General features: G+C 54.3%; 1 protein-coding gene across 3 annotated transcripts in view; it reads right to left on the bottom strand.

The window, feature by feature from the left end:
• MMP24 (matrix metallopeptidase 24) overlaps window positions 1–16,948 on the bottom strand; it is a 55,263-nt gene extending 38,315 nt beyond the window's left edge. For 2 of the 3 annotated variants that reach the window (XM_064167342.1, XM_064167341.1), the window contains exons 1-4: window positions 16,821–16,948; window positions 13,477–13,625; window positions 3,878–3,994; window positions 1,885–2,189 (exon numbers count right to left, since the gene is read on the bottom strand). In XM_064167342.1, the coding sequence (XP_064023412.1) occupies window positions 1,885–2,189; window positions 3,878–3,994; window positions 13,477–13,625; window positions 16,821–16,919 (670 nt within the window). In that variant the 5' untranslated portion in view covers window positions 16,920–16,948. The remainder of the gene's footprint in view (window positions 1–1,884; window positions 2,190–3,877; window positions 3,995–13,476; window positions 13,626–16,820) is intronic. The other variant, XM_064167343.1, reaches the window with a different exon arrangement.
• Between the last annotated feature and the right edge of the window lie 10,082 nt (window positions 16,949–27,030).

The following is a 27,030-nucleotide window of genomic DNA, read 5'->3' on the forward strand; positions in this document are numbered from 1 at the left end:
CCCATTCAGACACAGGCCACCCTCACACCCCGGAGCTGAGACCAAGTATCTACCAAGAACAGACTGAACTTGCACAGACCACCAAAACCACCACAAGCACAGCCAACTGCAGCTAAGGCAGCTGACAGCAGGCAACCCCCTGTGCCTGAGTGCAAATCCTGATCCTAAAGCCACAAACCTGGGAGTAAGAGTCCATGAATGCCAAGACAACAAAGCACTGCTGCACCATAACCACCCTCCCTGCACAGCCCACAGGCTCTAACCTCTCTCTTCTCTGCCTGCATCTCATCGAGTCACTTAAACATGTCAGGAGTCTTACTCCCTTTCCCTGAGAAGATCAATGCAGACAGTTCCTGCTTTCCTTCACAGCAGCCTTCCCAGCTGGAACTTGCCAGCTCCACCTCCTGTCAAAGATGATCCCATAGAGACTCAAACCTCAGGCATTTCCACAACGTGCCCCCCCCTTGGAAAGCTGTCACTTATAGGTCAGGCCTCCTGAAGGTGGTTTGCACAGCAGAAAGCTCTTCTCCTTTTCAGCCTGCACTGTTTGGTCTAACAAAAGACATTACCTCTGCAGATGTCCTTCAGGTATGACAGCCACAACAATGCTCCTGTGCTTTTACACAGCTTAAGAGAACCAAGTCAGCTTCTAATGTATCAAAGAGAGATCCTGAACCCCTGAAAGTGTAAAGACTCTGTCCTTCCCCAAGCACTAAGACTGCACAACTTGGGAGTGATTCATTCATGAGGCTGCTGTAAAATTCCAACTGAAACATCTTACAACTCAGCACTGGCCTCAATCCAAGGTTTGAAAGCAGATCAGAAAGTGCTCCCTGCCACTGGAGAGGGAGGCAAAGCCAGAAAGAAATCAGAAACTCTTCTCTGCTAAATACCACACCAACACTTGGCCTGCTCATGAGTGCTCCTTGCACTAAGCCAGCCCCAAACTTTGTCACTACACTCAGAGAATCATAGAATGGGTTAGGTTGGAAGGGAGCTCAAAGCTCAGCCAGTTCCAACCCCCTGCCATAGGCAGGGACACTTCCCACTAGAACAGGTTGCTCAAGGTCTCATCTAACCTGGCCTTGAACACCTCCAGGGAGGTTGTGAAGCACAGAAGCACCCAATGTGATCTTTGATCACATTGGGTGCTTCTGTGCTCCACAACCTCCCTGGGTAGTCTGTGCCAGTGTCTCACCACCCTCAACCTGTGCCAGTGTCTCACCACCCTCAACCTGTGCCAGTGTCTCACCACTCTCACTGTAAAGAACCCTTTCCTAATATCTAGTTTCAATCCCCCCTCTGCCAGTTCAAATCCATTCCTCCTTGTCCTGCCATTACAAGACCTTGTCAATAGTCCCTCCCCAGCCCTCCTGTAGCCCCCTTCAGATCCTGGAAGGCCACTCCAAGGTTTCCTCGAAGCCTTCTCTTCTTCAGGCTGAAAAACCCCAACTCTTGTAGTCTGTGCTCAGAGCAGAGCTGCTGCAGCCCTCTAAATATCTCCGTGGCCTCCTCTAGACTGTCTCTAACAGTTCCATGTCCTCAGTCAAATACCTTCACTCTCTTAACTCCCTATTCATCACTACAACTACCTCCAGCTGCCCTGCCATGAGGCAGGGAGGTTACATTTCAACACTCTGTTGTTCACCTTTTCCCTCTCAGTCATGGTTTCTCTATCAGCTCTGGTCCACCTCTTGTGAGCAGCCACACACTTCAATTCACTCCTGCAGAGCCACAGACAGGCGCAGAGGCATGCAGAGTCACCAGCTTGCTAACAACATTCTTTACCCATTTAAGAGAGATCATTTGACCCATGGTACAGATGAAAAGCCTGTCAACATGTCTACATTTAGGCTTGTTTTGAAAAGGGAGCTGCACTCTTACCATCATGATTAGAATTCCCCAGAGTCCATGGCTCATCCGAATCAAAGTGAGTATCTCCTCCTATTCCCGGGCCAGGGAAGTAAGCGTGAGCCAGGAAGCCTCCTTCTCCATCAAATGGAGAACTGTCTCCATGGAAACCAGAAGCAAAAAAAATCATGATATCTGCTTCCTTTCTGTCATTTTTGATTTCATGGTAAGGGACCTCTTCAAAGGTGAGTGGTGTCACTCTCTGCCAGACATCAAAGGCCTGGCGAATGGCTCTCCTGGTATCAATCTCTCCAACCTTGGGGGTGTAGTTGTGGACGCTGTGGGAAGGAGAAAGGAGAAAGGAGAAAGGAGGAGAGTTTACATTTGCTGAACACATTCAAGACTTATTACAACTCCAGACATGGCCAGATCTACAGACTCTCCAGTCCCAAAGAGTCCCCTGGTTTTATTCTGCAGACACTACCCCGTGCATGCCAAGTTCTGCTGTTACAAATCAAGTCACCAACACAAACCACAGCTCCAATAAGAATCTGCCCAACACTTTGATCTTGTCTTGCTTCCTGACAACCTTTCACATCCTGGTAGAGCAGCTAAGTAACACAGGTTCCAAATGTAAATCACTTCAGATTTTGTCTGGGGGAAAAACAATTCAAGCTAAAATGGAACCTGAGGCTCCAGACAGCTTGATCTAGCACGAGGTGTCCCTGCCCATGGCAGCGGGGTTGGAACTAGATGATCCAGATGACACCAAGCTAGGAGCAGGTGTTGATCTGTTGGAAGGTAGGAGAGCCCTGCAGAGGGACCTGGCCAGGCTGGCTGGGTGGGTAGAGGCCAATGGGATGAGATTGAACAAGGCCAAGTGCAGGGTTCTGCACTTTGGCCACAACAACCCCAAGCAGCACTACAGGCTGGGGACAGAGTGGCTGAGAGCAGCCAGGCAGAGAGCTGGGGGTGCTGGCAGAGAGGAGCTGAAGATGAGGCAGCAGCGTGCCCAGGTGGGCAGCAGAGCCAATGGCATCCTGGGCTGGCTCAGGAGCAGTGTGGGCAGCAGGACAAGGCAGGTAATTCTGCCTCTGTGCTCAGCACTGCTCAGGACACACCTTGAGTGCTGTGTCCAGTTGTGGGCTCCTCAGTTCAAGAGAGATGTTGAGGTGCTGGAAGGTGCCCAGAGAAAGGCGATGAAGCTGGTGAGGGGCCTGGAACACAAAGCCTACTAAGAGAGGCTGAGGGAGCTGGGGGTGTGCAGCCTGGAGAGGAGGAGGCTCAGGGGTGACCTCATTGCTGTCTACAACTACCTGAAGGGAGGCTGTAGCCAGGTGGGGTTGGCCTCTTCTCCCAGGCAACCAGCAACAGAAGAAGGGGACACAGTCTCAAGCTGTGCCAGGGCAGGTCTAGGCTGGATGTTAGGAGGAAGCTGTTGGCATTAGAATGGGCTGCCCAGGGAGGTGGTGGAGTGGCTGTGCCTGGAGGTGCTGAAGGCAAGCCTGGCTGGGGCACTTAGTGCCATGGTCTGGTTAACTGGCCAGGGCTGGGTGCTAGGCTGGGCTGGAGGAGCTTGGAGGTCACTTCCAAGCTGCCTGATTCTAGGAAATTAAATGAGTTGTATTGATTCACAACATTGCAAGCAAAGGGAGCAAGCATCACACCTTCAGACAACGATGCTGCTTCTGCTTTCATACTTTGTTAAAGAAGAAATGAGATCTTTGGGTTAGATTCTTAGTTTCCCACGGGAACAGAAAGAAGCTTCCTAGGATTCTCCTGCCACTGGTGGCTGAGATTCAGGAGTCTTTGCTGAGCAGTTATATTCAACTGAGAATAGACCCTTCAGTGACTGCAGTGCTCCAAAAGCATTCCCCTCCACCACGTCCTGAGAGTGGAAGCCTCAACCAGGCACTACAGGGAAAACCCAGAGGGTTTTAAGTACTTACACAGTGTGCTTACTAACTAAGCACAGCAGAGTTTTCTCCCCAAATGAAAAGAGGCAGGGAGAGGACCAGGACCATACCTGTAGGTGATGTGCTTCTGCCTCCACTTCTGCCCCGTCAGTGCGTATCGCTTTTTCCTCCGGCTGTGCCGCAGGTGAGGGTGATCTGGAACTCCACAGCGAGGCTTCTTCATCCACCTGCAAGGGAAGGAGAGGACAAGGCAGGCTGACAGAGAGTTTGCAAAGACAGACACAAACAAACTCAAAGGGGAACTGGAAGACCTCTGAGGCATGGCCAGTGCAGACAGCAAGAAGAGTTGGCTTCACGCTCTCAGGTGTACCCTCTTTGCACAGAGCTCTACACTCCACCTCTGCTGGCAATCCACACACCTCAGCACACCAAAAAGAAATCACTTTAACCTTTGCAGACACAGATACAAGGTCAGGTACCCCTTACAGCATCACAGAATCAGTGAGGGTTGGAAGAGACCACAAGGATCACCCACTTCCAATCCCCCTGCCACGGGCAGGGACACCTCACACTACATCAGGCTGTCCAGAGCCTCATCCAGCCTGGCCTTAAACACCTCCAGGGATGAGGCTTCCACCACCTCCCTGGGCAACCTGTGCCAGGCTCTCACCACCCTCATGCTGAAGAGCTTCTTCCTAATATCCAGTCTGAATCTACCCATTTCTAGCTTGTTTCCATTCCCCCCAGTCCTATCCCTACCTGATAGCCTAAAAAGTCCCTCCCCAGCTTTCCTGTAGGCCCCCTTGAGATACTGAAACCCCACAAGAAGGTCCCCTGGGAGCCTTCTCCTCTCCAGACTGAACAGCCCCAAACTCCCAGCCTGTCCCCACAGCAGAGCAGATCCAGCCCTCTGCTCATCCTCATGGCCCTTCTCTGGACACCCTCCAGCACATCCATAGCCCTTCTGTAATAGGGACTAATATTACTGTAATTATTGTTGTTATTATCAGGGCTGTTTCATCATTTGTTATGATAATATTCTTACAATGTTATAGCATTGTAATACATTAACTCATATAAGATAATCATATTCATGTATCACAATAATGTTAATGAGTATTATTATAGTAGTAACTATTCTAATTATTATTATTAATAGTAGTAATAATAATAACAATGCTTGACAAGAGCTTAATGATGACAATGCCACCAAAGAGACAGCTCAAAGCTGCATGTGTGCAAGCACTTGGATCAAACTCTGCCCACTCCCCACATGTTAAAGGGCTCCTGAGCCAGCAAAAACCCCTCCAGCCCATGGCTCACTGTATCAGACTGAACGACTGCAAGCATGACCCTCCCAGACATCAGCTGAGGCTTCCACCTGTAAGGAGCACAACAGAACCACCTGTGAGTCCCAGTGGCCAAACTCTGCTAGCTCCTTCCCACAACCCTTGACTCTTGATTGTCATCCCTGCTGTAGGAACTGCTTCCATCCATGGCCAGGTGAACTGGAAGAGCAAAGGAAGCTGCCCCTTGCACCACCATCAGAGAAGTCAGGTCCCCTCCTCTGCCTCCTTTACTTCCAGCCCTAACAAATCTTTTGCTTATTTCTTGCACCAGGTTGAAGGTGGCCAAACACTGGCACAGGTTGCCCAGGGGAGCTGTAGAATCAAACCCCACCTGGACATGGTCCTGGGCAATCTGCTCCAGCTGGCCCTGTTCGAACACAAGGCTGGAGTAGATGACCTCAAAAGGCTCATTCCAACCTAAATGATTCTCTGACAGGCAGAAGCAGCCTGTACCCCACAGCACTGCCCCACTGCTGGTGTGGGCACATCCACAAGTCAGAAATGGCTTATGGAGGAAGCCTGCACAGGGCAGCAGGGGAAAAAGGAGACCAGGACAGGAACAGAACTACAGGCACTGGTCTCTAAAGGCCCCAGCACAGCACCTTTCTGTTCCAGACATTCTCTAGGGTTTTACAGGGTGGCCCAGGGCAGGAGAGCAGAGCCCAGCAACTGTGCAAGAAGGGGCTGGCACAGCCACAGTCTCACAAGCACACTGGCACTGCCCTCAGCCTCCTGCTTGGGCTTCTGCTGGGGACACTGGCACTGGCATTCTCCAGGCATTTTATACCCTTGCTCCACTTACTCTGGTGGCAAAGGCAAGTGGCCACTGTGACACAATGCCTTAAGGATGTGGCAACTGAGACATGTGCCACTGGCTGGGCACACACAGTAAGAGCCCCACAGCCAGCCCTGACAGATTCCTCACACAGGACACCAAATCCTCTCCCCACTCTTCAGCAAGGCTTCCCTCACATCCATGGCCACCTGGAGGAACAACTTTTGGCCTCCAAATGCAGATGTTCCTCCATCAAGGGCAAGCAGGCCGTGTGTGCCCACGTGCTTGAAGCTCAACACTGTGCAGCTGCACATCAAAACCACGAGCCCCAGACCTCCAGGAAGAGAGCACTGCCCCTTCACCAGGAGATGAGTTACAAGACCTCCCTCCAGGACACCTTTCAAATCAAAACCAGACAGACACTTTGCTTTGCACAGCCTGAGGAGGACACTCTCACAGCACAGGCTCCTGCTTCAGGCAGCCAAGCAGCTGACTCTTCCTTAACCCACTTCCTCCACGTGAGAACCTGCAGGTGCCCACAAACCTCAGTGCAGCCACTGTCATCTCCTGCCCTGCAAGGGCAGCAGGCAGCAGAACTGTTACACACATGGCAATGTAGCTGACAAGACCCCAGGCTGTGCATATAAAGCTAGCACAGATCTCTCCCTCTTACCTCACCTCCTGTTTCTCAGCAGGGCATCCTTCACAAACCAGAGCAAGCTGGGGAAAGCAGCCCTGCCTTGCCCACGCAACTGCTGCCTCCTTCCAATAAGAGCAGTACCATCTAAGGTGTGCTTTAGGAAAGCCTTATTTATGGCTGGAGAAGAGAAGGCTCTGGGGAGACCTTAGAGGTGCATTTCAGTAACAGAAGGGGACCTCCAGGAAGGCTGGGAAGGGACTGTTCAGAAGGGCCTGTGGGGATAGGACGAGGGCAATCACATAGAATCACACAGCTTAGAGGTTGGAAGGGATCTCCAGAGATCATGAAGTCTAACCCCCCTGCCAGAGCAGGATCACTCAGGGTAGTCCACACAGAAAGGCATCCAGGTGGATTTTGAAAGGGAAGGAGAATCCACAACCTCTCTGGGCAGCCTGCTCCAGGGCTCTGTCACCCTCACACCAAAGAAGTTTCTTCCCCTGTTAAGGTGAACCCTTCTATATTCCAGTTTGCTTCCATTGCTCCTTGTCTTACTGCTGCACACCACTGAAAAGAGATTGGCTCCAGCCACTTGACACCCACCCTCAGATATCCACAGACATTGAGGAGATTCCCCTCTCAGGCTTTTCTTCTCAAGATTAAGCAGGGCTCTCGGTGTCTCTTCAGAGGGGAGATGCTCAAGTTCCCCAGATGGTTTGAAACCGGAGTAGGGAACAATTAGGTTTGATACAAGAATGAAGTCCTGCACAATGAGGGTGGTGAGACACTGGAACAGGTTGTCCAGGACTGTGGCAGAGGCCCCATCCCTGGAGACATTCAAGATCAGACTCTATGTGGCCCTAGGCAGGAGGTGTCCCAGCTGCCTGCAGGGAGGTTGGACAAGATGACCTTTGAGGGTCCCTTCCAACCCAGTGCAATCTGTGAATCTGAGAAGATAATCCCTGCCCACAGCAGGGGGGTTGGAACTAGATGATCATGAAGGTCCCTCCCAACTCAAGCCATTCTAGACTTCAATCCTAACACACTGTGCTCTCCCAGGCATCCTTTATTGTGTTCTTTAGCATTGCTTCCAGCACTTGGCTAGGGAGCTGTCAGGCTCAGAGCAGGCTGCATTCTCCCAGGTATTCCTTGAGTGTTTGGATAAAAACCCACTCCAGTCCTATGATTTGATTCAGAGTTTTTAACATGACCCATGGCAAACCATAGTGTGAATAAGGTTTTCATCTCTGGAGCTTCAGAAGAACTCCAATACTCTGAGCATCACCAGCATCCTGCCCTGATTGCAGACAGGAAGTTATCTGCTGTGGTTTGTCTTTACTACTACCTAGAAGGCAAAAGAGTAACAGGGGAGCACTACCAAACCAACGTGGATCTGCAGAACAAGTCATCAGGGCTGGAAAGTGCCTGGCAGAAAGGGACCTGGGGACTGTAACGGGCAAGCAGCTGAGCAGGAGCCAGCAGTGCCCAGGTGGCCCAGAAAGCCAATGGCAGCCTGGCTGGGATCAGGAATGCTGTGCCCAGCAGGAGCAGGGAGGGGATTGTGCCCTGGCACTGGGCTCTGGTGAGGCCACAGCTCAGCAGCTGTGTCCAGTTTGGGGCACCTCAGTACAAGAGAGCTGTGGAGGTGCTGGAGGCAGTGCAGAGGAGGGCAGGGAAGCTGGGGAAGGGCTGGGGAAGAGATCTGATGAGGAGAGACTGAGGGAGCTGGGGATGGTTGGTGTGAGGAGGAGGAGGAGGCTGAGGGCAGAGCTCATCACTGCCTGCAGCTGCCTGAGAGGAGGCTGTGCAGAGGTTGGTGCTGGGCTCTGCTCACAGGTACTTAGTGGCAGAAGAAGAGGGAATGGCCTCAAGCTGCAGCAGGGCAGGCTTAGGCTGGCCAGGAGGAGAAGTCCTTTGGCAGCAAGAGTGGTCAGGCCCTGGCACAGGGAGGTGGTGGAGTCCCCAAGCCTGGAGGTGTTTGAAGTTGGTTTGGATATGGTGCTTGGGGCTGTGGCTTAGGGGTGAAACTTGCAGTGCAGGGCCAGTGCTTGGGCTTGGGGATCCTGAAGGGTTGTGCCAACCTGAATGTTTCTGCGTTTCTTTGTGACTTTCCAGGCCACTGCTGGCACAGCAACAATCCATCACCAAGTCCCTCACACCTCAGTACCTGTTTCATGGATGAACACCAGCTGCCATCACAAATTAGCTCCATGCCAAAGCCCAACAGAGGTGCACAAAGACCCAGCCAAAAGTGAATTCCCTCAAAGACAGCCAAATTCCCTGCAGCACAACGGGCAGGGGCAGGGCAGGGGATAGCAGGGGGCTGTTCCAGAGGCAAGCTGCAGTCCTGACACTTCAGTGCCTTCTTGAACCAAAGCATTTCAGTATCAGCACTTGCAGATAGCTGCTGATAGACTCAGGGCTGCCAAATTCCTCTCTCAACATCACTACACTTCAGCCTGAACCCTCATGTTCTGCTAAGTAAAGACCATGGCACTAAGTGCCCCAGCCAGGCTTGGCTGCAACACCTCCAGCCACAGCCACTCCACCACCTCCCTGGGCAGCCCATTCCAATGCCAATCACTCTCTCTGCCAGGAACTTCCTCCTAACATCCAGCCTAGACCTGCCCTGGCACAGCTTCAGGCTGTGTCCCCTTCTTCTGTTCCTGGCTGCTACACAACAGGCTCAAGACAAAACACAGACCACTTCCAACACAAGTAAGACTATTGCTGGTTTTCTCCAGTGCCATGGGATTGACTGTGACAAACACAACAGTCACCACTCCTGTTAGGTGCCAGCACACCCCTGCCAGCAAGCTCCCAGCACCATGCCCTTGCCCAGCTGCTGAGCAGAGCCAGTTCAACTCACTAGCTGCAGGCAGACCCAAAGCCTGCTGAGGCACAGGCTCTGAGGAGATGTTTTCTGTATTCTCCCTTGCTCTCCTTCCAGGAAAATTACCTAACCTCAACCTGTAGCTCTGCTGAACATCCTCCCCCCCAACTTGCCCTCATTTCAGGTGCCAGTAAGTAACACCAAGGTGGGCAGGAACATCTGCACCAGTACAGACCAGGGGCTGGAAAGCAACCCCAAGGGGAAGCACCTTGGAGTCCTGCTGGACAGGGAGTTCTCCTTGGGACAGCAATCTGCCCTGCTGGCCAAGATGGCAAATGGGCTCCTGGGGTGCATCGAGTCATAGTATGGTTTAGGTTGGAAGGAACCTCAAAGATCATCCAGTTCCAACCCCTGCCATAGGCAGGGACACAGAAGAGTGTGGCCAGCAGGTCAAGGGAGGTTCTCTTCCCCCTCTACTCAGCCCTGGTGAGACCACAGCTGAAATACTGTGTCCAGTTCTGGGCTCCCCGGTTCAAAAGGGACAGGGAGTGTCCAACAGAGGCTGTGAAGATGATGAAGGGACTGGAACATCTGTCTGATGTGGAAAGGCTGAGAGCCCTGGGTCTGTTGAGTCTGGAGAAGAGAAGCCTGAGAGGGGATCTGATCAATGGTTACAAATACCTGAGGGGTGGGTGTCAAGAAGGGGCCAGGCTCTCTTCAGTGGTGTCCTGTGACAGGACAAGGAGCAAAGGACACAAACTGGAACCCAGGAGGTTCTTCTCCACGTGAGGAGAAAATTCTTTATTGTAAGGGTGCTGGAGGCCTGGAGCAGGCTGCCCAGAGAGGCTGTGGAGTCTCCTGCTCTGGAGACTTTCGAGTCCCATCTGGATGTGTTCCTGGGTGACCCTGCTTTGGCAGGGGACTTGGACTTGACCTCTAGAGATCCTTTCCAACCTCTACCATTCTGTGATTTCCAACTCGCACTGGCAGCACCTGCTAAGAACTTTCACACACCTGGGTTGCCACTCCTGGAGCAAAGAGCAGGCTCAGGATTCAGTGTTGTGTTGGAAGGAGATGAAAATCTTCAGGCTTCAACCATAAGTGTAAACAGAACAGGCAGAATTTGTAGCCTAACAAAGAAACCACATAAAATAGAAACTCTGCACTCTGACAGCTTCTAAAGGTGCTTCAAAGGGACAGAAAATCCATACCTGCAATCTCAAAACTCCTAACAGACTGAAATAACAGCTGAGCAAATGACCAAGTAATCCAGAGCTCAGTGCCTCACCAGATCTTCTGCTCTTCCTCAGCTTCCACAGCTAGGGCTGAGGAAGTGACAGCCAGACAGGCCCCTCCGACTCAAAACCCAGACCCACTGCTAACAGCAGCCAGGACCTTTTATTCCATTTGTGTCATTTCTAGGTGGCTACTCCTGCTCCAGCCTGCTAGACAACATATGGACCTACTGACTCCAGACAGATGGAAGTACCTCTGCTCTTGCAGCTGAGGTCTCAAGCCTTTAGAGAGTCCACTTTCAGAAGAGGGAACCATTCAGGTTTTTTATTGTCACCCTTTGGATGTCCACATACCAAATCAAGCCCTGCTCATTGGCTACCTTTAGCCCCTATCCAGGGCTAAACTCTGGCAGTTGCCTGAGGACCCCTCCCCAGCAGAGGAGGAGAATCAGAAAAAGCAAAGAGCCACAGGTTGAACTGAAAATGGGGTTTATGAACCAGCCCAGCTGATGGCAATCCTCAGCCCAGCAAAGGTGCAGTGGGCACACTACACGGGAAGGCAGTCCTCAGGATAATGAAGAGGAGCAGGGTCAGGAGGAGCCCAGGCAAGAGCTCAAGATGAAAAGTCTCAAGCAGGAAGCTCCTGTCCTCAGCAAATTTCTCCCTTTACATTGAGTGTCAGCTTTACACCCTGGGACACACTTGTAGCCAGCTCAGCTCCTGGCTGAATCCAAACAGCTCCCAGCTCCTGGCCTGCAGCCCATTGCTGGCCTAGGATTGATTCTGTCCCAGCAAAACCAGGACACCCATATATAAGCTCAGTAAAACATGGCCAACACCTTCCTTTCCTCCACAAAACTACTTCTACTGAACTAAAGCAGGGACTCATACCATTCACTCCCTCCTTCTGCCACCCACAGGGCAACAGAAGCAGCCCCCTAACTTTCCAAATCAGCACTCCAATATCACAGCCTCTTCTTCCAGTATCACAGTATCACAGTATTATTAGGGTTGGAGAGACCTCATAGATCATCAAGTCCAACCCTTTACCACAGAGCTCAAGGCCAGACCATGGCACCAAGTGCCACGTCCAGTCCTGCCTTGAACAGCTCCAGGGACGGCGACTCCACCACCTCCCCGGGCAGCCCATTCCAGTGTCCAATGACTCTCTCAGGGAAGAACTTTCTCCTCACCTCCAGCCTAAATCTCCCCTGGCACAGCTTGAGGCTGTGTCCTCTTGTTCTGGTGCTGGCCACCTGAGAGAAGAGAGCAACCTCCTCCTGGCCACAACCACCCCTCAGGTAGTTGTAGACAGCAATGAGGTCACCCCTGAGCCTCCTCATCCCCTTTCCAATCGCAAGCTTCTACACACCAACTGGACATACAATGCCTTGCTCTCTGGCTCCAGGTCAGCATTCACACAGCAAACTGTGTTTATTAATGGCAAATGGAAAATCCCCACTTTAAAAAGCACTTCATTTTCAACTCATTTGAAAAGCAAACAATCAGGATTATCCCTGTCCCTCAGTGGAGAGCCAGAGCTGCTCCTGGGAGCTAAAGGAGGGAATGGTATGTGCACTGAAGAGGCACTCCCAGCCTAGGATGATCCTCTCCCTCTTAATTCACTCCTTTTGCTTCCCTCTCTTTTTGTAGTCTGGAAAGCATCCACCCAAAGCCCTTAGCTCTTCACACCACTTGGGGGTGTGCCCCCTTTCCCTTGTGTTACTGTGTCCTTTCTGCCAGCAAAGTGGCATGAGAGGAGAGATGAAGAACTAGAGCACACTTTCAAAGGGTCTGCTAATGCAATAAGGTCAAGGGAAAACTCTCAGGCAGGGCACAAGCAGCTTCTGTTATTTGTGCTTTCTTTTTTAGCTCACCATGAGAAGCTTCTTTCTCCAAGAAACCATTAGCTAAAGCTTATTTGCATTCTACTTTAGTTAAGAGATGCTCCCCAAGTCCAGACCAACAGCAGACAGATTCCCCAATGCACAACATCCATGCAGTCAGAGGAGAGGGTGACAGAACACTGGAACAGGCTGCCATGGGGGGTTGTGGAGTCTCCTCCTTTGGAGATATTCAAAATCTGCCTGGATGTGTTCCTGTGGGATCTGCTCTAGGTGATCCTGCTCTGGCAGGAGGGCTGGAGTGGATGAGCTTTAGAGGTCCCTTCCAGGCCCTGACATTCTGTGATTCTGTGAAGCCAGTCCTGGTAGGTTAGCAGCACCAAACACCACTGCCACATCACACCTCAGACTAAAGGCAAGAGCCTTCAAAGAAGAAAGTCCCCCCCAGCCTGGGTGATTTATGACTGGTGCCATCAAGCCACTGATGCCACACAACAAGTAACACTCAGCAGAGAACATCTAATACCCAACAAATGGCAACTACTGACAGCCAAGTGCTCTTGGCTGCTGTCATCAAACCACAGCTCACTTCAGCCTGGAACAAGAGATCTTCCCAAATACAGAGATCTGCAGAGATCCACAATGGCAGTTCATAAAGAAATACATCAGAAGCAATTTCTAGACCAAGATTTTCATCTAAACCCAGACAGAGATGGAAATAAATTAAACCCTTGATGTTCTCCACTTGCAGCTTACAGGACTCATGTTTTGCCTGCACACCAGCAGTGGGGATCCAGGTACAAAGAGTGACATTTAACAAGGGCTTCTGCTCACACTCACAGTGTTGTTAGCAACAGGAAAAGGTGGAGTTGTCCACATGTTTTCCCTAGGGATGCCTTTTCATAAGCAAGACTTCTCCAGCTGAGTCAGTCAACTTTATCCCTTGTGAGGATCTCTTGTAGCTGGAGTAGTTACCCAGCTAACACGACAAGGTGCTAAGAAAGGGGAAGACAGAATTAGCCTACGTTCATCTTACTCAATGGTTGTCTGGTCCAAAACTCCTGTTACTGGGATCCCATAGAACTGCTGCATAGTGGCCACTGCAGACTGCACAGCTTTTCCTGACTGCAAGGCAGACATGTGGCTGTCAGATGGAAGTAAGTAGCCGTAAGCTTTTAACCACCCCTGAAAAAGAAAGAGAGAGATGTAAGATGCCACAGTAAGTTTTCAACTTCACAGAGCAGAGCACTTCCTCAAAAGCCAAAGTGATGAACTAGCTCCACCCCCCAAAAAAACCCCACAGCCATCTATTTTGTGGTTAGCTTTGGTAATATCATCTGATCCTCAGGTAGGGCTCAAGACTCAGGTTAACATCACCTGTCCTGACACCACAATGCCAATTAAAACTGGCTGCCAACCCTACCGAGGAACTAGAGCAGGCTTAGGTCATTGGAGCAACAGAAATGCCCTCCTGAGCACTGTCAACTTGCCATTATGAGACTTTTAGGTGCCTACCATCTACTGCTGCCTCTGGACTCCAAGCAAGCAGCTGAAGAGGCCAGGGCAATCCCCACAAACGCCCTGAGCACACTTGCACTGAGCACAGCAGAGTCCTGCATCTGAGAAGCAGTTATAAACTGCACCAATACAGGTTAGGAGGTGACCTGCTGGAGAGCTGCTCTGTGGAGAAGGACCTGGGAGAACTGGTGGACAACAAGTTCTGCATGGGCAGCAATGTGCTCTGCTGGCCAAGAAGGCCAATGGGATCCTGGGGGGCATTCAGAAGAGGGTAACCAACAGATCCAGGGAGGTTCTCCTCATGCTCTGCTCTGCCCTGCTGAGACCTCACCTGGAATACTACATCCAGTTCTGGGCTACTCAGTTCAACAGGGACAGGGATCTACTGGAAAGAGTCCAAAGGAGGGCTATAAGGATGCTGAAGGGTCTGCAGCACTGCCTGAGGAGGAGAGGCTGAGAGCCCTGGGGCTGCTTAGGCTGGAGAAAGAAGGCTGAGAGGGGATCTGAGCAATGTCTGTAAATAGCTGAGGGCTGGGGGTCAGGAAGGAAGGGACAGGGACAGCCTCTGCTCACCTGTGCCCTGCCACAGAACAAGGGCAAGGGAGGGAAATTGCAGCACAGAAAGCTGCAGCTCAAGATGAGGAAGAATTTCTTGACTCTAAGGGTCCCAGAGCCCTGGCACAGGCTGCCCAGGGAGGTTGTGGACTCTCCTTCTCTGAAGCCTTTCCAGCCCTGTCTGGATGTGTTCCTGTGCCGCCCTGTCTGGATGTGTTCCTGTGCCACCTGTGCTTTATTCTCTGGCAAGGGCTGGAAGACCTCCAGAGGCCCCTTCCAACCCTTAATGTCCTGAGATCTGTGACCCTTCAAAATCCCAACAAACACTACAGCTCCCACACAGAAAGTCTGAAGTGGCTCTGGTTAGGTGGACTTTTCCTCTACTAACAGCAGACACCTAGCAAATGGTCAGCACAGCACAGCCAACTCTCCTCAAGCAGCTGTGTCCCTTTTCCTTGCTCCCCTCCCAAAACACAGCTTCAGCTAACACCACCTCAGGCTTACCTAGATGCTAAGGACAGCACTTGCAAAAGCACCCATTGATTCAGGACTGTACTTTCTCCTTCCCTCTCTCCCCCCAACATCTGCTAGCCCAAGAAAACACATTATTAATCCACCACCCAGTGCAAATGCCAATAAACTTGAGCGAAGGACTGCTTCAGGAGCTCTGCACTGTGACTCCCTGCACACACACCCCAGAGCTGCTTTTTCTGCCCTGCACCCCAGGCCTCCCTTCAATGCTGACTCCAAGATTCCTATGAGAGACACACACATCATCCTGCAAGCTCCCTCCAGCCACCAGGACAATCCATCTGACTGACAGGACACAGTCCTCAGCAAACAAATGCTGGGCTGATGATGGATCATCTGCAGGTACTGCTCTCACACTGGCAGCCTGGCTGCTCAGAGCAGGAGGGGGAGGAGGGGCACACCCTCCCCTAACGTAACACAGCAGGGGGAAGGGGACTCGGATCAAGAGGGGCACAAGAGAGACAACAATCTCCAGTTCTCTGTGGCATCAGGAAGATGCTAGAACGGACTGGGGGCAAAAAGAAAGGAGTTGCTTCCAAAGCAGAAGAAAAAAGGTGTAAGACAGCATCTGGGTCAGGCATACTCATAGAGAGAGGCTGATCAGTTCTTCACAGCGTGGTTTGGGTTGGAAGGGGCTTAAACATCATCTAGTCCCAACTCCCCTGCCATGGGCAGGGACACCTCCCACCAGCCCAGGTGGCTCAAGGCCTCATCCAGCCTGGCCTTGAACACCTTCATAGAAGGAGCATCCACAACCTCCCTGGGCAACCTGTGCCAGCGTCTCCCCACACTCACTCCCAAGGATTTCTTCTTCATCTCCACTCTAAATCTGCCCTCCTCATGCTTCAAAGCCATTGCCCCTTGTCCTGGCACTCCCAGCCCTTGCCAAGAGTCCCTCCTCAGCTGTCCTGGAGCCCCTTCGGGTACTGGCAGGCTGCTCTAAGGTCTCCCCGGAGCCTTTCTCTTGTGCACGCTGAACAGCTCCAACTCTCTCAGCCCGTCCCCGCACGGGACACAGTCAAGTCCACAGAGCCAACAGTCACAGCGTGTGCAAGAGACAGCACCCACGGCTCAAGGCAGAGCCCGGCTGCAGAGCAGCCTGCAGACGAGACCCTTCCTACCACTGCCTTGGCGGCTGCCGCTGGCCTCTGCCAAACACGGTGTGCTGCGACACGCAGCACTTCGGTCTGACCCAAGCCAGCTGTCCTTGAGCAGCAAGGGCAGGGCGCATTAGCCACACCAGCTCCGAGGGACGCCACTCTCCCCCCTGCCCCTGCCCCTTCCCCTCCCGAGGCTTGGCCGCGGCGAGGACACGGCAGGGTGCCCGCACAGGCACCGAAGGGAGCTGCTCCCGGGCGGCTGCTGACAAAGCGCGCACAGGATGGGCACGACTGCCCTCGCCCACCAGCTCCCAGCCTGCTCAGGCACACAGCCGCTGCCTGCCGCCCTGGCCGCACACCGGAGCCCAGCCCGGCCGCAAGCGATCCCGCCCGCTTCGGAGCGCGGCAGGGCAACGGCCTACAGCCTTCGCAGGAAGGCTCCCGGCGGGCAGCAGCGCCCAGGCACGGCGACAGGGCTGGAGCCCGGCGCCCAGAAGCCCAGGAGCGCTCGGGGAACCCAGCCTTACTGCCCGCTCCCTGGCCAGCACCGGCCTCGGGGTCCCCAGCCCCGGCACTCCGGTCCCAGCACCACCGGCCTGGCCGCCCCAGAGCCGCCCGGCCCCGACACCCTCAGCACCCGGCCTCGCCCCGGTGCCGTCTCCCCTCCCGCACCTACCCGGCCGGTGCTGGTGTCGGCGGCGGCGCGGACCAGGGCACAGAGCAGCGGCAGCAGGGAGCCCGCCGCGGCCAGGCTCGGACGCCGCCTCAGCGCCATGGCAGCGCGGCGGGGCCCGGCCACCGCTCCGGCCCGGCGGCGGCTGCGCGCAGCCACCGGAACGGGAAGCAGCCTCCGCCCCGCCGCTTCCTGCGCCGGCCGCGCCGAGCCCACGCCCGCGGCGGCAGCGCTGAGTCCTGGGGTCGGCCAGGGTGGAAGAGAGCTCCAAGCTCAGCCAGCCCAGCCTAGCACCCAGCCCTGCCCAGCCAACCAGACCATGGCACTAAGTGCCCCAGCCAGGCTTGGCTGCAACACCTCCAGCCACGGCCACTCCACCACCTCCCTGGGCAGCCCATTCCAATGCCAATCACTCTCTCTGACAACAACTTCCTAACAACATCCAGCCTAGACCTGCCCTGGCACAGCTTGAGCCTCTGTCCCCTTCTTCTGGTGCTGGCTGCCTGGCAGCAGAGCCCAACCCCACCTGGCTACAGCCTCCCTGCAGGCAGCTGCAGGCAGCAATGAGCTCTGCCCTGAGCCTCCTCTGCTGCAGGCTGCACACCCCCAGCTCCCTCAGCCTCTCCTCACAGGGCTGTGCTCCAGGCCCCTCCCCAGCCTTGCTGCCCTGCTCCAAACACCTTCCAGCACCTCAACATCTCTCTGCAATGGAGGAGCCCAGAACTGGACACAGCACTCCAGGTGTGGTCGGAGCAGTGCTGAGCACAGTGCCAAGCCCCGGGTGCCAGCCGCCCTGTGCCTCCCCACGGGGGCTTCCCCAGGCAGCCTCCTCTCACTGCAGGCAGGGAGCGCGGAGGGGCTCGCAGCGGCGCCGGCCCGGCCGCAGCAGCCGAGCAGGCGCAGGAGACCTGAGGTCTTTCCCTGCGAGCAGCTCCTCACACCGCAGGGTTTGTCCCGTTGGTGGAGAGCCTCCAGGGCAGCCTGGCGGTGGCTCCGGCGGTCGGCTGCAGGCGGCCCGGCGGTGCGCAGCCTGCGGCGAGCCCGGGGGCAGAGCAACGCGGGGCTGGCAGGCTGGCGGCTGCGGGTCCTGCCCCGAAACTGCCCCGCGCTGAGGGCAGGTGGCAAACCTCCGACACAGGTGTCCAAGAGGAGGCACGGAGGAGCCCGGAAAGGCTTTGTCAGCAAGAAGCAAACACACTTGGTGAGAGCTGAGACGTGAATAGCGCAGATCCACAGAACGCAGGGGGCTGGAAGGCAGCCTCCAAAGTCATCTTGCCCAGCGCTGCTGCGTTCAGCAGGGACAGCTCCAGCTGGATCAGGTTGCTCAGGGCCCTCACAATTCCGGCTTTGAATGCCTCCACCGCAGCTGTTGGTGATGCTTGGGGAGCTACACACAATGAATTCACCCAGAGCAGGCTCAGACAGCTGGAAGTTAAGGGATGAAGCTGTATTTGCCAGCCCAGCACGATTTCCAAGCATACATCCACACAAATATTTACAGATGTATACAAGTTATAAGTACTTCAAAACCACAAAATCCCTCCCAAAACCAATCAGACTAACAGGAGGCTCCTGACCCAAACCTCCTCCCCACTCTTTCCCTCCCTTCCACAAGCAGCACTGCAGGCTGGGGCCAGAGTGGCTGAGAGCAGGCAGGCAGAGAGGGAGCTGGGGGTGGTGGGAGAGAGGAGCTGCAGAGGAGGCAGCAGTGCCCAGGTGGGCAGCAGAGCCAATGGCATCCTGGGCTGGCTCAGGAGCAGTGTGGGCAGCAGGACAAGGGAGGTTCTTGTGCCCCTGTGCTCAGCACTGCTCAGGCCACCCCTGGAGTGCTGTGTCCAGTTCTGGGCTCCTCCATTGCAGAGAGCTGTTGAGGTGCTGGAAGGTGTTTGGAGAACGGCAGCAATGCTGGGGAGGGGCCTGGAGCACAGCCCTGTGAGGAGAGGCTGAGGGAGCTGGGGGGGTGCAGCCTGCAGCAGAGGAGGCTCAGGGCAGAGCTCATTGCTGCCTGCAGCTGCCTGCAGGGAGGCTGTAGCCAGGTGGGGTTGGGCTCTGCTGCCAGGCAGCCAGCAGCAGAAGAAAGGGACACAGCCTGAAGCTGTGCCAGGGCAGGTCTAGGCTGGATGTTGTTAGGAAGTTCCTGTCAGAGAGAGTGATTGGCACTGGAATGGGCTGCCCAGGGAGGTGATGGAATGGCTGTGGCTGGAGGTGTTGCAGCCAAGCCTGGCTGGGGCACTTAGTGCCATGGTCTGGGTGATTATATAGGGCTGAGTGCTAGGTTGGAGCTTAGAGGTCTCTTCCAAGTGGTTGATTCTACAATAACCAGATCAGTCCCTGTATAGCTCCCATGATAAATATGGAGGGAGCTGAGGTGAGACGTCAAAAAGACAAGAAGAAGGTTAGGGGAAATAACCTTCTGCTGGTGTCCCCAGCAGAGAAAAGACACAGAGCTATCGGAGTGAGGAAGCCACAAAGATGATCCAAGAGCTGGAACAGCTCTGCTGTGAGGACAGGCTGCAGGAGCTGGAGATATGCAGCCTGGAGAGGAGAAGGCTCCATGGGCACCTTAGAGCTGCCTTCCAGTACCTGAAGAAGGCTGCAGAGGCACTTTTCAAGAGGAGGTCTAGAGCCAGGCCAGGGGGGAATGGTTTGAAGCTGAGGGAGAGCAGGGTGAGACTGGATCTTAGGAAGAAGTTCTTCAGTAGGAAGGTGGTGAGAGTCTGGAATTGGCTGCCTAGGGAGGTTCTGGGTACCCTCTGCCTGGCAATGTTGGAGGCCAGGTTGGTGTCATGGACTGAGTTGCACTGCTGCTGTTATTCACACCACACTGCAGTCATGTCAGCTTCCAAACAAATCAAAGTGCTAACTGGAGCCAAGTCTGATGGGGCTTGGAAGTTCAGACTGCAACATGGGAGGCTTCCTGCTCCCATCACTGCTTCTGGGTTCTGGAGTGTGACGCTGCAGGCATGGCAACAGAAGGGGGGGCAGCTGGGTAGCAGCTGGGTTTGGCTTTCTGCTTCGTGCTGGTTTTCTGCTGTATTCTACTGCACTGCTTCTGCAAATAGGCTAAGCTGTTCAGGCATTGTATTCATTATCATGGTATTGCCATTAATTCACAGTATCACAGTATCACAGTATCACCAAGGTTGGAAGAGACCTCACAGATCATCAAGTCCAACCCTTTACCACAGAGCTCAAGGCCAGACCATGGCACCAAGTGCCACATCCAACCTTGCCTTGAACTGCCCCAGGGACGACGACTCCACCACCTCCCCGGGCAGCCCATTCCAGTGTCCAATGACTCTCTCAGGGAAGAACTTTCTCCTCACCTCCAGCCTAAATCTCCCCTGGTGCAGCCTGAGGCTGTGTCCTCTCGTTCTGGTGCTGGCCACCTGGGAGAAGAGAGCAACCTCCTCCTGGCCACAACCTCCCCTCAGGTAGTTGTAGACAGCAATAAGGTCTGCCCTGAGCCTCCTCTTCTCCAGGCTAACCAATCCCAGCTCCCTCAGCCTCTCCTCGTAGGGCTGTGCTCAAGGCCTCTCCCCAGCCTCGTTGCCCTTCTCTGGACACGCTCAAGCATCTCAATGTCCCTCTTAAACTGGGGGGCCCAGAACTGAACACAGCACTCAAGGTGTGGTCTGACCAGTGCAGAGTACAGGGGCAGAATGACCTCCCTGCTCCTGCTGACCACACCATTCCTGATGCAGGCCAGGATGCCACTGGCTCTCTTGGCCACCTGGGCACACTGCTGGCTCGTGTTTAGGTGGGTATCAATCAGCACCCCCAGATCCCTCTCTGTCTGGCTGCTCTCAGCCACTCCAACCCCAGCCTGTATCTCTGCATGGGGTTGTTGTGGCCAAAGTGCAGCACCCTGCACTTGGAGCTATTGAACCCTATCCCATTGGCCTCTGCCCATCTGTCCAGGTGGTCAAGGTCCTGCTGCAGAGCCCTTCTGCCCTCCAACCCAGCCACATCTGCCCCCAGCTTGGTGTCATCTGCACACTTGCTGATGACTGACTCCATGCCCTCATCCAGATCATCTATGAAGATGTTAAAGAGGATGGGGCCCAGCACTGATCCCTGAGGGACACCACTAGTGACAGCTGCCAGCTGGATGTGGCACCATTCACCACCACTCTCATTAGCTAAGGTAATTATGCATTATGGTTATGCTGTCTCACGTTGTATTAAACTCTTCTCTATCTCAACCCCCTGTTTGGTATGCTGCTTCCTCCCTCACTTTTGTGTTGGGAGGAGCAGGCAGGTGAGCCCTCGTGCTAAACCATTACAGGTGGATGATGCCTTGAGCAGCCAAATCTAGGTCAGAGGCAGCCTGTTGGGCATAGTAATGCTAACTGTAGTGAATATGGTACACTGAAGCACAAGCCATGGGCTTGAAAGCAGGACCCTGAGCTGGAAGTGTAGGGTCAGAGTGCCTCTGAAAGGAAGGTGGTGTGTGTAAACAAGAGGCCTCAAGTCTTATCTAATTGCTTTATGGCCTACACAGCTTGGTACAACTTGGTGCCTGTTTTCTTACCTAGACACCATAACTGTTTCCTTAGGATTAAGCTGATATATCCTCTGAAGGACTTAATAGTGTAGCTTTGTTAAGAAGAGTTATTGTGTCTTGTTAGAAGAGCTACCTAGCTTATGTATCCTAGCAATTAGTGTGTAATCCTAATATGTCACCAATTATAGTCTAACATGGTTTGTAACCCTGTTAGGTAGCCTTCTGATAGAAAGTATATGAACCCATGCTTGGGGTGTCATAAGTTGGAGCTGCTGTTAAGCATTGCCCCATCTCTTACCCTATTACCCATGGTAATTGGCCTGTGGCACTTGTGCTAAACCATTACAGGAGGATGATGCCTTGAGCAGCCAAATCTAGGTCAGGGGCATCCCTCGTGGCAGGGAGGTTGGAGTAGATGATCTCTAGGGTCTCTTTCCATTTGAGGCATTCTGTGATTCTATGGGCATCAATGCTTCAGGAAGAAAAAGGAAGTCTGCTGGCTCTGAAAGAAGGGGCAGGCAACTCAGCAAGAGTACAAGGCTCTTGCAAGGATACTTAGGAGAGAAGGGCCTGATTTCACCTAGAACTCAATCTGGCCAGTGGCATTAAAGAGGATGAAAAGAGCTTTCACAAGGAAAAAGAGCTAGGGAGAACCTCCACCCACTGCTGGCTGTAAGAGAGAACCTGGTGACCAAAGCCAAGGAAGAGGCTGAGCAGCTGCTTTGCCTCACTATTTGCCAGTGACACCAGTTGCTCCATGAGAGCTCAGCCCCTGGAAGACAGAGATGGGGAGCAGAAAGCAACCCCCACAATCAGGAGAAAATGGTCAGCTACCTGTTGTGCCCCTTAGATTTGCACAAGTCCATGGGAGCAGATGGGATCCACTCAGGGGTACTTGGGGAGCTGGCAGCTGTGCCCACCGAGCTGCTCACCATCAGTTCTCAATGGTTCTGGCTAACCAGGGAGGTCTCAGCTGACTGGAGGCCAACAAATGTGACACCCACCTACAAGAAGGGCTAGAAGGATGATTTAGGGAGCTGCAGGCCTGTCAGTCTGACCTCTGCCTCCCTTCCTGGTACAGCACACAGATTACTACCCATTGTTAACCTTCCAGATAGGCTATGTTGACCTTGGAAGAAAAAATTAAAGGCTATAAAGAGAGACTTCAGGGCCTTGGGTCAAGTGCTCAAGGGATTGGGAGCACAGGTAGTATCCCCTTCTATCCTCCCTGTTGAAGGGACTAGCCCAGAGAGAGTGAGGAGGACTCACCTGCTCAACTCTTGGCTTTGAGACTGGTGCCTCCAGCAGGATTTTGGGTTGACTGTGAGTCCCCCCACATGACACCAGGTCTGCTGGCAGCAGGAGGGGTGCAGCTCTCTCCAAGTGGAAGGAGGTTTCTATCACAAGGGTTGGCTGGGATCATTAATCATGCTTTAAACGAGGTTGGAAGGGGAGGAGGGTGGAAGCCAGGCTTACTACAAGCAAGCCTGAGACAACTGTGGGGCCATGTGTCAGCTCCACTGGTGGCTCGGGGGAGGTAGGTAACAGTGAGCTGTGTGCTGGAGAAGGGGCAAGAGAGGCATATCAGGGAGGGAGGCTAACAGGAGCCTTCAGCCTGGTACCCTGCAGCACCCTGGGGACACACAGGAGCTCTTTAAATCTTGCAGAGATGGACCACGGGGATCAAGCAATGAGGAATCAGCACATGCAGAGCTTACTGCTAGGCTGGGGGCCATGGAAGGGGCTGGGAATGGCAGGACAGCAGGAGAGGAAGCTGATGGACTAACTCCCTCCCTGAAATGCTCACACACCAGTGCAGGGAGCCATGGAAGGGGCTGGGAATGGCAGGACAGCAGGAGAGGAAGCTGATGGACTAAATCCCTCCCTGAAATGCTCACACACCAATGCAGGGAGCCATGGAAGGGGCTGGGAATGGCAGGACAGCAGGAGAGGAAGCTGATGGACTGACGCCCTCCCTGAAATGCTTACACACCAGTGCAGGGAGCCATGGAAGGGGCTGGGAATGGCAGGACAGCAGGAGAGGAAGCTGATGGACTGACTCCCTCCTGAAATGCTCACACACCAATGCAGGGAGCCATGGAAGGGGCTGGGAATGGCAGGACAGCAGGAGTGGAAGCTGATGGACTAAATCCCTCCCTGAAATGCTCACACACCAATGCAGGGAGCCATGGAAGGGGCTGGGAATGGCAGGACAGCAGGAGTGGAAGCTGATGGACTAAATCCCTCCCTGAAATGCTCACACACCAATGCAGGGAGCCATGGAAGGGGCTGGGAATGGCAGGACAGCAGGAGAGGAAGCTGATGGACTGACTCCCTCCCTGAAATGCTCACACACCAGTGCAGGGAGCAATGGAAGGGGCTGGGAATGGCAGGACAGCAGGAGAGGAAGCTGATGGACTGACTCCCTCCTGAAATGCTCACACACCAGTGCAGGGAGCATGGGGAATGAGCAGTAGGAGCTGGAGATCTGTGTCAGGCTGAATGACCATGATATAATTGCCACCCCTGAGACATGATGGGACAGCTCCCAAGGCTGGAATGTTGCCATGGATGGCTCTGGCCTGTCCAGGAAGGACAGACCAGGCAGACAAGGTGGGGGAGTTGCCCTCTAATGTGTGAGAGCAACTGAAATGTGCTGAGCTCTGCCCAAGGCAGGGGGCAGAACAGGTTGCAGGCTTGTGGGTAAGGATTAGGGGATGTGGGAAAGGAGATGAAATTGTTGTAGGGGTCTACCATAGACCACCAGACCAAGAGGAAGATGTCAGTGAGGCCTTCTGCAGACAGCTGGAGGTAGCCTCTAGAGCTGACTCCTTGGTGCTCATGGGAGACTTCAACCACCCTGCTGTTTGCTGGGCAGCTCACACAGCCAGGCACAGACAGCCCAAAAGGCTCTTGCAGTGTATCAGTGATAACTTCCTGCTGCAGGTAGTGGAGGAGCCAACAAGGAGAGCTGCACTGATGGACCTTGTATTAACTAATCAATGTTGAGGACATTAAGGTGGGGAACAGCCTTGGGGACAGTGACCATGACATGGTGGCGTTTTGGACAGTCAGAGGGGGAGGTCCTGACACAGGTTTGCCTTGAGCAGAGCAGTTGCAGCCCCTCCAGCGAGCAGCCCACCCCCCACACACACTGTAGTGCACTCCACAGGCTGCTTTGGAGATGTCCTTCGGGTTTGGAGGCTGTTCATAGAGTAACAGCAGGTCAGGGGCTGGAAGGCACCCCCAAGGCTCAGCCAGTCCAACCCCCTGCCAGAGCAGGGTCAGCTGCACCAGACCCCACAGGAACACATCCAGGCAGGTCCTGAATATCTCCAGAGGAGACTCCACAGCCCCCCTGGGCAGCCTGCTCCAGGGCTCACAGGGAAAAATTCCTCCTCCTGCTTCCATGCAACTTCCTCTGCCTCAGCTGCCACCACTGCCCCTGTGCTGCCCTTGGGCACCACCCAGCAGAGCCTGGCTGCAGCTCCTGGCTCTCACCTGCACACATTGATACCCACTGCTGAGGGCACCTCTCAGCTCCTCCTCTCCCAGCCCCAGCTCCCTCAGGCTCTCCTCACAGCAGAGCTGTTCCAGTCCCTGCAGCAGCTTTGGGGCTCTGTGCTGGACTCTCTCCAGCAGTTCTGTGTCCCTCCTGAACTGGGGGCCCAGAACTGGACACAGTACTCCAACTGTGGCCTCAGCAGGGCAGAGCAGAGGGGCAGGAGAACCTCTCTGACCAGCTCAGCACAGCCCTTTGAATGCAGCCCAGCAGGGCACCAGAGCACATTGCTGCCTCCTGGGCACCCTCTCACCCACCAGGACCCCCAAATCCCTTTTCCCCTTTGCTGCCTTCCAACAGCTCCTTCCCCAACCTGTCCTGCTCCCGGGGGTTGCCCTTCCCCAGGTGCCAGCCTCTCCCCTTGCCCTTGCTGAGTTGCATTCCATTGCCCCTGCCCAGCCCTCAGCCTGTCCCAGTCTGGCTGACTGGCAGCACAGCCTCCTGGGGCAGCCACTGCACCCAGCCTGCTGTCACCAGCAAACCTGCTGACTGTTTTTGGTGCTTTCACAGCTTTGGCTGATTTCAGACCCATTTTTCTCCAGGGAAGTTGGCCATGTGCACAGGGCTGCACACTCACTGCAGCCAGAGCACAGCTGTGCCTCCACCTCAGTGACATTAGGTGTTCCCAGGGTATAATTGGTCATTAACCCCCCACCGGGATCCCTCCTCACTCACCGTGAGGGCTCTGGTCTGTAAAGACCTCCATGAAGGATCCTGGCAGCAGGTTTGGGACATTGCAGCTCACTATGGCAGCCAAAGTCTCACACTTCAGGGTCTCCAGAAGTCATACTCCAGAAGGATGAGTCCCACACTTGTACTCCTTGTACACTCCAGACCCTGCCCCCAAGTCGCTACAGGCAGGTGAGCAGCCTGGATAGGGAATCTCAGCATCATCACAGACTCATCAGAGCTGGAAGGGACCTCAAGGACCATCCAGCTCCACCCCCCCTGCCACGGGCAGGGACACCTCACTCTACATCAGGCTGCCCACAGCCACATCCAGCCTGGCCTTAAACACCTCCAGGGATGAGGCTTCCACCACCTCCCTGGGCAACCTGTGCCAGGCTCTCAGCACCCTCATGCTGAACAACTTCTTCCTAAGGTCTAGTCTCAATCTCCCCCCCTCTAGCTTGGATCCATTCCCCCCCCCAAGTCCTATCACCACCAAAATCCCTTCAAAGTCCCTCCTCAGTTTTCCTGTAGCCTCCTTCAGATACTGGACTCACAGAACCTTAGAGGTTGGCAGACACCTCCAGAGAGGATCAAGTCCAAACCCCTTGCCAAACAGCATCACTCAGGGCAGTGCACACAGGAATGCATCCAGGTGGGTTTGGAAAGTCTCCAGAGGAGACTGCACAGCCTCTCTGGGCAGTCTGCTCCAGGGCTCTGTCACCCTCACACCAACAAAGCTTCTCCTCACATTGAGGTGAAACCTTCTCTGTTCCAGTGTCCACTGATCCTTGTCTTAATGCTGCTGACCACTGAAAAGCTTGGCCCAGACTCCTGCCCCTCACCCTCAGGTATTTGTACACTTTGCTCAGATCTCCTCTCAGCCTTCTCCAGCCTAAGCAGCCCCAGGGCTCAGTCTCTCTCCACGAGAGATGCTCAAGTGCCCAAATCGTCTTCCTGGACTCTCTCCAGCAGGTCCCTGTCTCTCTTGAACCGTGGGGAGACCAAAACTGGAGACAGGATTCCAAGTGTGGTGTCACCAAGGCAGAGCAGAGGAGCAGCAGAGCAGAGGGGCAGCAGAGCAGAGGGGCAGCAGAGCCTCCCCAGCCCTGCTGCCACACTTCTCCTGCTGCCCCCCAGGCTGCCATTGGCTCTCTTGGCCCCAGGGGCACACTGCTGGCCCCTGCAGAACTTGCTGCCCACCAGCACTCCACGGAGCTGCTCTCCAGCAGGGCAGCCCCAACCTGCACTGCTGCCTGCTGCTGTTCCTCCCCAGATGCAGGACTCAGCCTTTGTCCTTACTGAGTTTCATGAGGTTGCCTCCCCCTGCTCTCAGCCTGTCCAGGTCTGGGTGGGTGGCAGCAGAGCCTGAGGTGTCAGCCACCCCTCCCCGGTTCTGTATCATCAGGGAACTTGCTGAGGGTGCACTCAGCAAGGTCTTTGATAAAGGTATTGAACAAAGGTCACAACAAAGC

Source organism: Pogoniulus pusillus, chromosome 29 (genome assembly GCF_015220805.1).
Source record: "Pogoniulus pusillus isolate bPogPus1 chromosome 29, bPogPus1.pri, whole genome shotgun sequence".
NCBI lineage: Eukaryota > Metazoa > Chordata > Aves > Piciformes > Lybiidae > Pogoniulus > Pogoniulus pusillus.